Source organism: Melanostigma gelatinosum (assembly GCF_949748355.1).
Source record: "Melanostigma gelatinosum genome assembly, chromosome: 18".
Classification (NCBI taxonomy): domain Eukaryota; kingdom Metazoa; phylum Chordata; class Actinopteri; order Perciformes; family Zoarcidae; genus Melanostigma; species Melanostigma gelatinosum.
In genome coordinates, this window is record NC_136651.1 from 5,161,704 (window position 1) to 5,177,665 (window position 15,962).

Sequence of the window (15,962 nt, forward strand, 5' to 3'; positions counted from 1 at the left end):
TATGTGTCGTCCATTAAACTACAACCAACCTTGTCGTGCTCACAGAGGCTGTCCTATAAATAGAAAAGAACATGCACTGTTTACACTAATAAAACGTAGTTTATTAGAAGGCAGAAAGCCTCGAAGGTGTGTGAAAGCTTTATTTATTCATTACACCTTTTGAAAACACAATCAAATGTGCTTCACGCCAAAAGACATAATAAACATTTTTATAGTTTGGATTAATTTACTCTGGCAACCATGCTGAAGACCAGAGAGGCAGAGAAATCCCTATAATATGACTTTATACTTTTTAGCGATGCTGATTTAGAAGTATTAAACCCTGTGTTGGTCGGATTTCTATGAAAGACACGAAATGTACTGCGATGGCTGTTATTGATATATGACCTTTCTGCTCAACAGAATATTTGGGGGTCTGTGGGGCCCACAGTTAATGAGAAAAGATGTTTGTGTACCGGTATTTACTTATTGTGTGAAGACGCTTTGAGCCTGAAGGCTCCTGGGGACTCCACCACAGAGTTGTGAGAACCCTCCCAGGCTTTGTTCAAGAGTGTTTGTTTTAAATGTCCCCACGGCCTTTCAAAGCAGCAATGCATTCAAGCAATTAAAAGTCCCCAAAAGATGTTTACTTGCTAAATCTTTCACGATTTATTGTCAACAATCAGATTTTAGGGATGCCCTAATTTTATAGATTCATAGCATCATGAAAAATGTCATTTATTTTGCCAATTTAAAACAAATAAGAATTGTTTATCGTGTGTTTTATTGCCTCATTAACTGCAGCACTATAAACCCATCACACTGTACTCTGAGGTTGCAGTGTAACAAAGAGGCTCATGGGAATTGTGTGTGTGTGTGTTCAGTTCTCTTGGGAGTGAAATCTAACCCTTTATGGAAGTGTAACCACACTTAGCTGTTCATCAGGCCGGCTCTGCTGCTGTATTGTGTTTTAAATGGAGCAGGGAAGAGGCATTTGGGAGGCACGAGCAGGAATCAACAAGAGAAGAAAGTTATGAATGATCCAGTCCATTCTGGTCATATTGTATCAGAAGTACCAATCTTTCTCTGTGTACTGCTGCTCCTCTAAAAGCAGTCTTAAGACAGTACAAACCTAGATGTTTGCTCGGGAGAATAAAAATGTGCATGAAAATGTTTAGGGGGCAGAAAGGGATGTTGTTGGCCGGGCATAATGTTTTCACTGTGAGGTTTCTTTCTGTCTCCTATTCGGCCCATGACTAGTGAGATTTCAGTGTCATAGACATTACAAGCAATGACATCACCGCGTCGTAAAGGGTGGACGTCGAGAGGCGTACGTGACTGTAACAGAGGAATTCACTGTGTTTTCGCTCTCTTTCACCCGTGTTCATTTCTTTCTGTGGATGATGTCATTTCCATGCTGAACCAGACTTCCAGTGAACTCTCGAGGAGGGGGGGGGGGGGCTTTCTGTTCTCAGAACTGAAGAGAGAGAGGAAGGGAGGTGTTTAAAAAAAATGAACAGGGAGCAGAGGAGACCTGGAACCGGTCCAGTGTGCATGATAAACAGCCGAGCCGTGGCGGGGCGCTGCGATGGCGTCTCGGGGACCGGCTGTATCGATCTTGGCGGTGACTCATTGTGCTGATGTCACGCTGCTCCTCAACTCTGGGGCTGCAGCTGTAAACTCACACATGGTCCTTCTGGGCCCGTTCAAGCTGGGATTGAGCGAGCGGGTCAGAGCACATCGTGACGTCGGCCACAGGCCTTGCACTCGTGCCAGGAATAGGACGGGGAACAAGGTCAAACCGATTGGATTATGTGAGCCTAAATTAATACGCAGGCTGCTGTGTGATTGGAAAGCACGCGGCCCAATACACACTCTGCAGTAAAAAGTGGAACCTGGCCCAGGATAGCATCCTGACTTGTGGCAAAACTGGCTATCACAGGTATGTGTGTAGCCTCAGGGTGCAAAAAAAAAACCAACCCTCACACACTGTCAGCCATAGCTGTGCTGTTCAGGCTCTATTAGGTGCTCCGATGCAGCGCAGCATCCCTTTGTGGCCAAGCTACACAGTACGGTCGTCTTCACTGTGTCTAGTCACTCGTCTGACTCTGATAAACTCAAACACTTTGTCTTCCTGCTATCTCCCACAATCCTCCCTGGCTGACTAGCTGATGTTTCATCTGTTTACAGATACCCTGAATGAAGAGGACCATGTCTCTGTTACATGGTGGCTTTGCCTTTGTAGTGACATAACTGGGCTACGGATGAAATTCACAAAAACTCTGTTTGTCTTCTAACAATTATAGTTATGTTCTATTGTAACAAAGCTGACATTTAGGCCTATGTCATGCTTGTATGAGTGCTTTGACTTGTTGGGATGTGAGGAATGAGGTCAGGAAATGCAGATTAAAGGTGGCACGGCACGGGTAATGCGATCCACGTCAGTAACTCTGTACTTTATTGAATCAGCCATGCACGAACGGCCAGCTTTTTTTGTGGACACGTTGTAAAGCAGCAGCCTGAGGGGTCAAAGCCTGCCTCATCCACATGCATTTGCGTCGGAAGGAAACGCCACTGGAAGCGTTCTCATCATTTGTAATGAGACACACACACACACACACACATCCTCGTCCTTGGCTGCCTCGGCAAACTTTGGCTTTTGCTCGGAGTAAGGGATGATGGGGATTAGGGACGGAGGGGGGAGATAACAGTAGGGTGGATGTGTGCGCCGCATGCGGATCGATGGTGCAGATGAAAGCGCCGACCGGCTGGAAGTCCAGTTGGTGGTGTTTTATCCGCTGCCGCTCGCTATTTGCCATTCAGTGTTTTTACGCTGATGGCCGTGGTATGTCGGATCCCGCTGTAGTCGAGCTGAGGGGAGATCACACCGGATGGAGGTGTCAGTTAGTCACTGATGACCCTCTCTGCAGCGAACAAGTGGAAACCTGCTAGATTGCGCCGCTTTCGTGACGCTTCTCTCAATTATGTACCATAAAGCACTTTTCCCCTCGGCCCGAACTAGAGTGTTTTATTGTGACCCCCGCTCTTCGGCTCTGTCCTCGTCTCCCTGCTCTCACATGTGTGTATGCACGCATCCGTGCACATAATTGACTGCTGGAAAGAGGCTCTATGACTGTGCCTGTCCAGCAGATGTATTGTTGGCAGCAGGAAGAGCTGATGAAATGCTCAGTTAGTAATATTTCTCTCCTTTTTAAAGATACAGCATTGTATCTTGTAATCTCTCCTCCTCGACTGACCACTCAACTTTCTCTTGTTTTCCCTCTTGTCCGTAGACTCGCAGCGGTCCCATTTGTCCTCGTTCACCATGAAGCTGATGGACAAGTTCCACTCTCCCAAGATCAAGAGGACTCCATCCAAGAAGGGCAAGCAACTGCAGCCCGAGCCAGCAGCCAAGAGTGCCGAGAAACCTGCAAACAAGGTGTGTGTGTGTGTGTGTTCAGGTGCCAGAAAAATATGTCTGTGTATTGTGGGAAATGCATCGCTTTCCCACCTTTTTTCCGTGTGTTTGTTTGTGAAACGATTTGTTTCCTGCTTAATGTTTTGTGCTCTCCATACTCCATTGTGTCTTATGTGTTCCCTGCTGGTTCCCACAGCTTCCCAGTCGCTGTGGCGGCTGGCTGCGCTACAGCAGGTGTCTAAACCTATAAAGACATGAATGGAACTGGGCTGCTTCCTGAATGAACTCCTCCACTCCCTCTTAAGGCTTTCTGTGTAAAGAGTATATTCCCTAGCAGCCCTGCTGCGAAAGGATAGAGAAGCTGAAAGAGCCCGTCGCTGTAGTCCCAAAAAATGGCTCCAAGCCACATCACTTGATAGATGGTTCTTTGAACAGCAAGCAAACTATGGTAATAATAGAACCACAGTATGAAGACCAGACTGTGGTGACGGTCCAAATAATAGTTGGGTCAAGTTTCACCGCGTACTCCGTTTTTTAAGTTTTGAAAAGCTTGTAACATGTTCAGCATCATCATAAGCAGCTGTGTAGTGCAATTCTGAAAAATAGTGCTCTGTGTTGTTGCTTCCCTGTGTTTGTAGAAGGTCAGCCGGCTGGAGGAGCACGAGAAGGAGGTGGTCAGTGCCCTGCGCTACTTCAAGACAATCGTGGACAAGATGGTCGTGGAGAAGAAGGTGCTTGAGATGCTTCCAGGCTCGGCCAGCAAGGTGCTCGAAGCCATCCTGCCTCTGGTTCAGGTAGAGGCCCGGATACAGCACAGGTGAGTTGTTTGTTTTTATAGTTTGCTACCCTTTGCCCTGCTATAGATCTTCGCAATGCACCATTTCTCAATGAATTCCTGTCATTGCTGCCTCTTGACGTAACTCATAACGTAGTATGCATGCAGGACACGTTAGAACCGGCATGATGTCGACTACCACTGGCTTAGCAGCTCGTGAAGATTGATGGTATGTTGACATCAAAGCTTCCCGGACTTGATGCCTGAAGCCTTTAAAATGACGCTCTTGTATCGCTAAGTGTTCATGTGGCACGCTATCAGAAGTGTTACCTTCAGATATAGTAAACCCTTTCTGCGAAACGTAACCGTAGCTGCAGTTTTTTTGGGGGATTGTCAAGACCTGTTAGAACTTCTTTGTCTTTGTGCCTTTCCCCATCCGTCAGTACGGATGGCACTGTGGAGGTCAGAGGTGACAGATTTTGTCTCTCGCAGCCCTGCGTTTAGAAGCGATTGATGGATTGTTGCTGCAACATTGAGAAGCGGCCGTCTAATGGAGTCAAACCCCAACGGAGCACAGTAGAAGTTCGGCAGATTGTTTTGTTTTGGCAAATAAACTACCGTACATCAAGTCACTATTGAGTGACAAAGAAGAGTCTTACCCTCACATGCTAACAATGCGAACAATGTCTCACCATCTGTTAAACATCCACAGTGCACTACAGTGTTACAGTCTGCAGTGTTTAAATCAATATCGGTCAAATAAGTAGGTCAACAGTGGGTGTGACCCACCCGTGGTTGCGGAGTGTTAAGTTGATTAAAGTGCTTATTTGCCGAAAGGTTTGTGTGTCAAACACGTGCCGACTAGTTACTCATAGCTGTGGACTTAATTATAACTCCACTGTTCCGGCTTAGTTACAGTGTAACTTTCAGCCCTTTAGTCTTTCTGGGTCAAACCTCTCCACCCTTCCAACTGCATCACCATCCTCTAAATCCTCCTGCTAACCCCCGTAGCTACAGTCCTGTCCTGCTCACCGTCGAGCTAAGCCGCACAGAGGCAGCGGATGGGCATTCCCGCACTGTGAATCAGCGTCAGCATGTTGGTACAGGCCGGGGCCACACCTTCGTGTTGCGTCTACATGTGCTGTTCACTACAGGCAGAAACAACACCCCACTTCTCCGTGTGGTTGTACATTCTTCCCTTCCCACTTATTCCAACCTCTAAGCTTGTAGTCAGGCATACCTCCTCAACAAATGCCCCATAAATATGCAGTTTAATAGCTGGTAGACAGATGGCCGTGTATGATATGTGTGATTTTTGTCACCATTGCATTTAGTTTTTCTCAACCTTCTGTTGTGCTGTCTTGAATCAATCTCCTTTCTGCACCTGTGGTTTCCATACCGTCTCTCACCTCCTGCACATCGTCTCTTTATCTGTTCCATATGCCGCGTTCCTGTTTATCCTTCCTGAATTTCTCCCCCCCCAATGCTGTGCTCTATACTCTTACGCTCACACAACCGTATTCTCCAACAGTTCGGCGCTGTCTTCCTGCCATAACCGCGTGTATCAGAGCCTCGCCAACCTCATCCGTTGGGCGGACCAGGTGATGCTGGATGGCATCGACTTGGAGGACAAGGAAAACGTGGCGTCCGTCACCAGCGTCATCAAAGCGGTCCTGGATGGAGTAAAGGTAGGCCCTTCGCTGATGAGGAGATGTTGTGGGGAGTGTTGTGTGTTATTGTAGCAGCCACTGAAAGCTCTTTCTCTGAACAGGAGTTGGTGAAGCTGACCATAGAGAAACAGGAGCAGCCGTCACCCACCAGCCCGAACAAACCAGCACCACCTGCTACCACAGCAGAGAGGTGAGCGTGCTCCGCGTGTGCTCTGCAAAATACAAACCACACACTCAAAGTAGTTCGTTCACTCAGGCGGCTTCTCTGTGTGTAGCAGCGTGTTGTCAGAGATGCCCTTGATAGATCGGGAGCAGGAGGTCTCGAATAAGACGGCTCCGGCAGCTACTCCCGCAGAGGCTGCCTCCGACATACCAGATGAGGACGTGGCCCCCCCCAAACCCCCCCTTCCTGAAGCCAAAATGGCAGAGCTCAGGTGGGGACGACACACACACACACACACTTCAGCACCTTGGATTTCAGAGTTCGATCCATTAATCGTCTCTATATAGAGAGGATGCAGAACGGCGGTACAAGATGTCTCATTTAGCTGTATTTGTACTTAAAGCTTTTACAAGACAAAGTATGAAATTCCGTCTCCGTTCAAGGTTCCTTTGTTCTGTTTTGTCTCCATCCAATGAGAAGCAGTGACGACGATGTGGCCACAGAAATGTTGTGACCTTTTGCAACGGTCTCATAAAAGCGAAGCCCGCTGTGGATTTCTTCATCACAGCCGTTTCACTTTAGATTGAACTTATTTTTGGAACGAAAATGATTCAGTGCTATCGAATGAGGAACAAAGAAGGTTTTTAGGATGTGGGTATGGGAGGGAAAGAGGAGTTCCTTATTTCATTTTCACAGATTTTTGACCTTTTTTGAGTTTGAAAATCAAAGATTTCTTTTCCCATGCGAGCCAGCCACAGCTCCGTCGAGCCAAATGCTCAAAATACCAGACTCCTTAGAATCTGTCATCACTTTCACACTCCGGGCTTTAAATATGGCACACTTTGGTTTGTCTGTTGCTCTGTCTCTTCCTTTCTTACTCTTTCCACTTGTTTCATCTTTGGATTCTGGGAACAGAGCACAGTTGAGTGCTGACGCCGGCCAAAGGAGACCCTCTCAGAAGGAGAAGTATGTTAGCCCGTAGGATCACCTGTCTCCGTTATAACATCCCACCCCAGACCCCCATAAAGCTTCTGGATTGGATGAAAGTGTTTTTGACTTGCATGGTTGCATTCTCCCAAACCTTTGTTTTATCCTGAGCATTTCCCGAAGAAGTCCTCATCCAATCAGAGGGCCGTGCAGTGCATGAGTGTGTGACTGACCTGTGCTGGCCTCCATATCATGGCGCCTATGTGTTCCGCTCTCCGGCCCATTTTGACCCGGTATTAACGCACTTTAGGTGTGACAAGCAGCACAGCATCATGTCATAGCTGAGAGAGGCTAACATGAAACACCCTCACTTTCATCCTGCTATAGGAGGGATGACAATGTGCGTGTTCATGTATTCATACATGGATTTGTGTGTGCATACATGCCTGAGAAAGTGTGTTTTGCGTGCTTGCCTGGTTGTCTGTATTGACTTTGCTTCTTGTACAAAAACATCCATCGTACGTGTTATTTAATTCTGCCGTTTCTGTTTGCAGCCCTCCGCCAGCTCTTCCCCCTAAGAAGCGTCAGTCAGCCCCTTCGCCTACGCGGGTTGCGGTGGTTGCCCCGATGAGCCGCGGCTCCAGCTTGCCTTGCAGCGTCCACAGACAGGTGGAGGACCCATTGTTGTGTAACTAACAGATTCACTAAACTGACCATTAAGGAAAACAAGGGAGTGCTGAAGGTCTTTCTTTGTGTGTGCAGCAGCAGGACTATGAGCAGGAGTTCCTCCAGAGGCGTTTCTCTGGGGGGAGCCAGTCCTATGGGGGGGACTCCCCCCGCCTGTCTCCGTGCAGCAGCATGGGGAAACTCAGCAAGTCCGACGAACAGCTTTCCTCCATGGAGCAGGACAGCGGTCAGTGTTCTCGTAACACCAGCTGTGAGACGCTAGGTAGGACTACGAAGGCAAAGCAAAGTTGGGGTTCGATGGAGTTTTATCAATCTGAAGCTAATGCAAATCCTTTTGAATTCACACACACACACACACTGGCTTACAAAGAGCACATTGACCAGACAACACCCAAAAGTTTTTTGCATACTGTAACCGTAAGACAATTACCGTCAGTCAGCTCCAGCCAATGTGGTCGATTACTGGTAACGTGTCATTTTCACGCAGTATTGCCTGCTTGTTTTCGTTTCCTAAGTATTTTCTACACTCTTCTTTCGATAAGAGTTTAGTTATTTTATAAGCTAATCCGGGTATTTGGCAAATAGGGAACCAGATAAAAAATGGAACCAATTTACCGAACCCGTGACAAACTTTAGCTCATGTCTCCTTTATGTTTTTCATCTCATTTGTTGTGATGGTGTTACAGTTGAAAGCCACATTCTGGTTGTGTGTGTTCAGTCTGATTTTTATGATGATTCAAATGCAATTTGTACCTTTTAGTTTTTTTTACCTTTTCAGACAACACGGAGACTTACGACCCGGATTATGACTTCCTCCACCAGGACTTGTCAGCTGGGGAAAACCTACCCCCGATACCAGTAGGAGGGTGCTTGAGCCCCCTGCCCGAGTCTCACAGCGAGTCCTCTTCCCCGGTCCCCGGACAGCATCCCTCACATCCCCGCTTCAGCGCTCCCCCCTCACAGCAGCCAGAGTACTGGACCCCGCAGCCCAATCACACCAATCCCTTACATTCCTTCCGCGTCAGCGCGCCCCCCGCCCTTCCCCAGAAGAAGCGGCGCAGCACCCAGTCGCCCTTCCCCGACAGGGTGCTGTATGAGCGCTACCCCTCCCAATATGACAACTTGTCAGAAGAGGAGCTGCACCCTACGCCGCCATTCCCCCTGTTCACACCCATCTCGCCCATGCCGCAGACCAACGGGGGCGTGTTCGTCGCCCAGTACATCGCCGGCGAGCATGCAGATGTCAGCCCGCCTCCATTGCCGGAGAAGAAAAGCAGACACAGTAAGTGAGGGGATGGGAGTGTAATGAGGGAGCGATGAAGACGGGGAAGAAGAAAGAGCTTTAATTGAGATGAATGCGTAGCGGGCACTGAGGCAAAGGAAGGGACAAAGAGTCTAGTGTAGGGAGGAATACAGTAAGGGATGAGGGTGATTTTAGGAAGATTCAGTGGGACGTTGGCTGCACTTTGTCATCAGTTCCTTGAGGCACAGCTTATGTCAAGGAAATATTCCACTGTGAATCGAGGCAGGAAGTGAAAACCAGGATGTGCTACAATGGGGTCGGCACCGAGGGCAACGTTTGGTCATTTGGTCATGACACACCTGCTACATCACTTCCTCTCCAGCTACTGTATTATGTCATTCCAAACGGCCAGCCCTTCCTGCTGGCTGATCACTGATCATAGTGTATGACTGCATGCATGTGAGATTTTAGGTGGACAACTACCTTGAAGTCAGTTTAAAGGGACATCACGGATTTTTACAAAAAAAGTTGTAAAATATCTTCTGTGGCTCTGAGGGAGTTTAGTCAATTCTGAGAAATAACTGGCGATGTCATCAGGGTGATGTCATCAGGGTGATCTCATGTTGGGCGTGGAGACATTTTTAGCTGGAAAACCTTCTTGTTATGATATCTCGGCCTTTGCTGCGTTTGATTTCTTTTTTAACATGTCTCTTAAAGTCTTAAAGTCTTCCAACTTTGTGGAAGTGCAATACCAAATCATTGGAGTGCCCCCTTTATGAAAAGTGAGGCTTGATTTAATCCAAAAATGTGCTATACGGACAAAGTTTAGTGTCAGTATTCTTAACTTTGTTGAGTTTAAAGTCACAGCAAAATAAACGACGCATGTTTGTTAATCTAATCCACCTCCAGTCCTCCAGTACATGCAGTTTGTGGAAGACTACTCCGAGCCGCAGCCCTCGGTGTTCTACCAGATGCCCCAGAGTGAGAGCATCTACGAGCAGCGCAACAAGCGCTTCCAGGAGGTCTACGGCTTCAACGACTCCTTCAGCAGCACCGACTCAGTCCACGAGCCGCTGCTGCCTCCAGCATTGCCCCCGAAACAAAGGCAGCTGGTAAGAAAAACCTGTCCGTGTGATGACAAAAACGCTTCTGAAGCACTTTGATAATGTGCCGTTTCTCATAAACTACCAGGGTTAAATTGAATGTCTTTTGTTGCATGTGGGTAGAAATGAATAGTTGGTTTAACTAATTTGGACTGTGTGAGCAAAACTGTAATTTAAATTCCTTAAACTGTTCAGTTCCTCTTCCTGAAATTCAAACTACACCCCTCTGTGGTAGAGCTCTGTGCCGGTTTAGAAGTCTTCGTGCCTTATGCTGGCTGGGAAGCAGAGAGCGGGGGAAGAATGCAGCAGGATGCATTCCAGTGGTGTAACCATCATTATTCTTCAGTGGAGTCTCCTCCTATCTTGTTATCTCTCTCACCTATTCAGCCCCCCCCCCCCCAGTCCTTACTCTCTCCATCTCCCCTCTCTGAAACCAAAGCAGACTTTTGTACACAGAGGTGTTTGGTTGTCAGTGGCAGATAAGACCAGCCTTTATCAGCCACACATCAGATCCAGTCCACTTATCTTAATCTGGGTCGGCGTCTGGGTTAATTGAGACAACTGTCTGACAGCGAGTCAGTGAGAGGAGAGAGGAGGAGACACGATTGGATAGATGATAGCAGGAGAAGGCACCTTGTGAGGAGCCATGCGAGTCTGAAATAAAACCTTTTAAAGGGCCGGCAATGAGCGGTGGGGTCCGACATGATCACTCTATTTTCTGCCAAAGTTAGAACAATTTAGGTTATTATTTGTCAGTAGATATTTGTGCAACTCCTTTTTTGTCTCAATGCTCTTGTCACTGGTTTGATGTGGGATGGGATCAGTTAGAAAGAGGTGACGCTACTTCCACGCATCAATCAGTTTGATTTCACTTTAATTAATGCTGATGTAGTTGATTTAGAGATTCAGGGAAAACGAGAACCTGCACAAACGTAAATTGGAGCAAGTCGCGTGCGTCTCCGGCTGCCTTCCAAATAAAGATTACCATAGAAATATACCAGAACCTCACCACTGTAGAGCTACAAAACCAGAAAAACATTGCATGTTCAGACGGTCCGTGGTTTGCCAGAGTGTCACATATGAGACAATGAGAGTTCTCACAAAGAAACCCACTTGCGTATTTTCCCCCACTAATGCCTTCCATACATATTTGAAGGTGACAAATTGATCAGTGGTTGTCCTAAAGCTGTGTGGTAAATTTAATGACGGCGGTACATTTGTGGACTGTAAACCGATGGTGCTGCCCTGCAGGGCAGAGCTGGATGTACAGTATCAGAGCCCCAGCAATGAAAATAGACTGTGTGGCTGAGTGGCAGTCTACCCGGGCCACCTCAGAGTCTTTCTTCTCTCTCTCTCTTTGTCCATTGTCCTCTCTCCGCCACCACAGCTCTGTATTTAGAGCTTTTATTTTTATCCTTGTTTTTGTCTGAGCGCACAGTCCAACTGCACTCATCTCTGCTCCGGCTGCGAGGCCTAATCTGGCCTCATGTTTTGGACTTGATGAGCTCGTGGCCCAGTGGAATAAGCCGGTTTGCTTCCTCCATAAACCCATGTTCTAGGCTTACACGCATTGGCGACTTCACACGGCTTTCCTGTAAAAAAAAAAAATATATATATATTTAGAAAGTAATTTCAGCTGCTGCGCGGATAACGAAATGGGTGCAAAAATCAAACGGATCCCGTTGGCCCTGTTAAGGACGTGTTGTAGTTGGCCTGGTTTCTGGAAAGGCCTCTGAAGCTGGAGATACTGAAAGAAAGTCTATACATAACAGTGTGTAACCTGTACACGTCACATGACCTTTTAGTAATTACGGCTTCCTAGAAAGAACTCTCAATTAAACAGTACACACACATATTCAGCAGCACTTCAACAGCGCTAAGTATTGACTTCCACCGGCAGTAAGCTGATGCTTCTCAGCCAAACTACCAGAATCCTCCCCAGCTTTCACCGCTTCACTTCTGCTGACCTTTGATTAAATCTGCTCTAATTCAGTCTCGCTTACGAGTGTAATCAACTGTCCCCTTTTTTCTTCTTTTTTCTCCTGTAACACCATGTTTTCTCCCTCTTTAACCCCCGTTACTGTCACTCAATTTCTTTTCTATCTTTTCTACCTTTTCTTTTTCTTCCTCTTTGTTTCCTTCTCTCAGGCCTCCCACTCTTCCTCCCCCTCTTCTTCCTCCTCCTCTTCTCTCTCCTGCCACCTCCAGCCGTCTGTGGCGGCCATGGAGGAGGCGGGCTCTGGGCTGGGCCTCAGCATGTCCGTTTCTAACTCCTACCTGATTGGCCAGGCTTCTTTGATCACACCCACGGTGAGTCCCCCCCCATCGCTCCACCTCCATGTATCCACTCCGGTGTGGGTGCTGTGTGGTCCTGGACTGGTCCAGGGGCAGCTTAACCTGTGTGTGTGTGGTTATTTGTTGCCTGTGGCTCGCCAAGTTCTGTGTCTTGCACTGAAGCATTCCTCCACATGACGGGTAGTTCTTTGACTCGTTCCCTCTTCTCTGTTTGCCTCGGAGACACAGAAAGTGAGTTGTGTGTCTGGAGCGGCCCATCCTAATATCACAGGAGACCGTGAGGCCTTTGGTTGGGGATTATAAGCGGCCACATAGCCCTTTGTGTGTCCCACTGGAATGTTTCACCCATCAACAGGTTCTTGAAAATGAATTTAGCTCGTGGTTAATCAGTGCTATATTCCAGCTACTTATGACCTGACCCTGACTCTGTCTTACAGTGGTGGGGTCAGTATTTTGAAGGGGGGTTGACCCACGGTGACCCTATAGTGTGCGTGCATTGTATGGATCTCCCTCAGGGTATCTGCAGTGGAATGCAGCACCAGATGGACCTGATGGAAAACACATTCCAGCTGTTTCTGCTCCTCTTCTCTCCTCTTCTCTCCTCCTCGTCTTTTTTTTTTCGTGCTCCAGCGTCGGTCGCTGTCCACACGCACTTTTCTCCCATCTGTGCAGTCTCCTCTTCACCGCCACCTCCTCCCGCCCCGAACGCACACGCACCTCCACACCTCCCATTTGTCCGTTTCTGTGGAATGTTTGCATTCCTCAACTCCTGAGGGGCGTGATGTTTTTAGGGGGATGTTTTTTTTTAAGGCGTGGTAAGGCATGCCAGGAAAAGATGCTCTGCATATGTCGAGTGGGAAAGAAAGGGGAAGAAATATCCAGTATTTCAGTTTTAATGGAGAAGTGTCTCCCCCCTGTGTGCGTTGCTGATGTTAGAACAGACAGTGTTTTTTTTTAAGACTGCTGTTATGAAAAGGAGGCGACTGAGCTGCCTTGATTTCCTGCCGGTCCTGCGTGTCTGTGCATGAACGTGCGTGTGTGTGTGTGTGTGTCACAGCCGAGTGTGTGTGATGTTTATCAGTGATCTGTGTATCCGCCGCTCCATGCCGGTATGCTGAAAAAGGGGGCCGATATTCACAACGTGTTAAAACAGGTTACCACTACCTCCCTGCAGACAGGCATCTCCTCAGCTGGCCACACACACACACACACACACACACACACACACACACACAAGCTCGTGCACATTGTGAAGACATCTCTTGCCTAAACACATATTCACACTCAGGGGTGGTGTTTCCATCGTTTAAACATTTCCGTCTTGCCATCTTCCACATCTCACAGGAGATGCGTCTGTTGACACTGTTTGGCATTATTTTGTGTGGGTGCGCAGTGCAATTTATTTCATGTTCAGGCAAATCATTCTCAAAGTCCAGGCTTAATGGAGTTGTAGGAGAATGAGGTGAACACGTCTCCTTACCACTGCTTCCTATTGTTCAGCTTCCTTTCCTCTCTGCTCTGTCTTCACCGCTCTGATCCTCTTATTGCTCTCTTTTATTTTATTTTTCCCTTCTTTTCTTGCTTTCCTTTCTTTCCACCAATCGCAGAGCTTGGACCAGGTTGCCTTGACCAATGCCACCATTCTGGATGGCGGGGGCGGGCCCAACGGTTCCCTGGCGGGCTCAATGGGCTCTGTGGCTGTCTGTCTTCCTTCTGAGTCCTCTCTCACTGACTCTCTCCACACCTCAGCGGTGAGCTTACACAGGATAGATGTCTGAAGCACAAAGCGGAACACTTCAGTCAACCAGCTCTCGGAAGACGGACGATAAATTGTGACGTCGGACCCCTTCCTCTGGCAGATTGCTGTTAGATAACAGCAGTGCGGTTGCTCAGATGACAATACAGTGACTCATTCAGTTAGTTGTCTTGTTGTCATCATCACTGCCCACAAACTGTCTGCTGTCTGATTATTGGTCTTAAAAGAATCCCAGTGGAGCATGTTGCACTGTATGTTTCTTTTTTTTTTTTTGGTTGCCAGTAAATAGTATTACCTTCTACAAATGATGCTCTCCAGTGCCACCCGGTGGTCATGATGAAAAAACGGGGCTCACTGTACCAAAACCAAACCCCAGCTAGCCGCTTCCCCCTCCTCCATAGCCACATATTCACACTTGCCGTCTGTTCGCAAACACTCTGTGCCCCTCTCCGCACCCTCACGCCTGGGTTTGTGTGCCTCCTCTTCTCCCGTAGAGCGAGAGCGCAAACGACGAGGGCGGAGAGGGGGAGTACGTCAACTTGTACTCGTCCAGCCAGGCCAATGGGGAGCTGCCTCTCTCCCTCAGAGTAAGTAGCTCACCGCCACGGGTGAAAGGTCAATTCCATTTGCACGTGGCGTCACTTCGGGAGTATGAATCGATTCGAAATGCGGCGGGGTTCGGGTTTGAAGCAAGGAGGCCCGTTTGACTGGCAGACATCGCTCGCAGCGAGCTGCTCGTATCGATTCATCCCTCGAACTGATGGCGCTGAAATGGAATGTGAATGTAGCCAAATCTGACTGAGCATGACTTCAGGTTCACGGGTTTGCCTGCGAGGGACTCATGTGCTGTGGTTGGTGTCTGTGGGTAGAAGTCTGTATGTTGCTCTGGCTGGTGATTGCTGTCTCTGTGGCTGCGCTTTTACTGTAACCAGCATTTAACCTTGTTCAGATCTAACACCTGACATGTCGCCGCTCCTAACGGGATTCTCAACGGTCCGCCGGGTTTTCAATTTTTTCCAATAACATTTCCCATAACCGCTTATGTGCACCTGTGCATGTTTTTACAGCGTGTGTGGTTGTGCGCTTGTATTCCCGTGGGCCGGCGTGTACGTTCAGGGTGTATTTCAAGGTGTGTTTGGGTCGTGAGCAAATGTACGGTAAGCGAGAGCAAACGATGTGTAGGCGTGTGTGTGATTGCATTTGTAGTTTTACGTGTGGTGCAGTTTCCGTGTGTATGAGTTCTACACTCTGGTGTCTCATCTGTTGGGTTTTTCCTCGTTCATACTCAAGAAAATCTGTATTTTAACCATCAACAATAATTGATTTACTTTGTGTAGATGTTTGTACAAAGCATCCTTCCTCCCTTTACACCAACAGTGTTGCATGCACTGGTGGTTCATCCCTCATCAGCAGCCAGCCGTCTGTCACTGCACGGAACCATTCATCCATGCTGTTCCATGTAACTTACAGGTCACGTGTTGATGATTGCTTTCCCCCTCGTGATTAGGAAACGATCACAGCTGACGACGTACTTCAAGACTCCGCCGCTCAAATGCCATCCGCCAACAGCAAAGAGGCTTTGGACAAGGAGAGGTAAGGGTCGTAACGTGATCCTACAGGTGATAAACTCTGTGTCCCACTTCAAATGATGCCAATGAACTGACTCATCGTTTTTCTCGAAAAATGTTGTAAATTCATGAAAAATAGCCACTATTATTTTACAGACCCCAAGATGATGAATTCAGAAATGGTCGAAAAATCCAAAGATATTAAATGTGCTTTTAAACAACAAAGAAAAACATTAACTCCTCACATTTGAGAAGCTGAAACCGACGACTGTATCAACATTTCAGCTCCTGTGTGCAGTATGACTGCTGCAGTCATTGGCGTGTCGGATATATGTGAGTGTTTCTGTGCTGATGACCGTTGTGATGACGTGTGTGTTT

At 47.7% G+C, this 15,962-nt stretch overlaps 1 protein-coding gene across 10 annotated transcripts in view; it reads left to right on the top strand.

Moving 5' to 3' along the window:
- The window catches only part of rapgef1b (Rap guanine nucleotide exchange factor (GEF) 1b), a 36,424-nt gene that overhangs the window by 14,669 nt on the left and 5,793 nt on the right, over positions 1–15,962 (top strand). The window contains exons 2-15 of one of the 10 annotated variants that reach the window (XM_079289698.1): positions 3,273–3,418; positions 4,036–4,214; positions 5,704–5,860; positions 5,944–6,032; positions 6,118–6,276; positions 6,921–6,971; positions 7,487–7,601; positions 7,695–7,881; positions 8,380–8,901; positions 9,772–9,974; positions 12,114–12,275; positions 13,868–14,011; positions 14,511–14,603; positions 15,524–15,609. In XM_079289698.1, coding sequence (XP_079145824.1) covers positions 3,273–3,418; positions 4,036–4,214; positions 5,704–5,860; positions 5,944–6,032; positions 6,118–6,276; positions 6,921–6,971; positions 7,487–7,601; positions 7,695–7,881; positions 8,380–8,901; positions 9,772–9,974; positions 12,114–12,275; positions 13,868–14,011; positions 14,511–14,603; positions 15,524–15,609 — 2,293 coding nt within the window. The remainder of the gene's footprint in view (positions 1–3,272; positions 3,419–4,035; positions 4,215–5,703; positions 5,861–5,943; positions 6,033–6,117; positions 6,277–6,920; positions 6,972–7,486; positions 7,602–7,694; positions 7,882–8,379; positions 8,902–9,771; positions 9,975–12,113; positions 12,276–13,867; positions 14,012–14,510; positions 14,604–15,523; positions 15,610–15,962) is intronic. The other 9 variants (XM_079289702.1, XM_079289705.1, XM_079289700.1 and 6 more) reach the window with 9 other exon arrangements.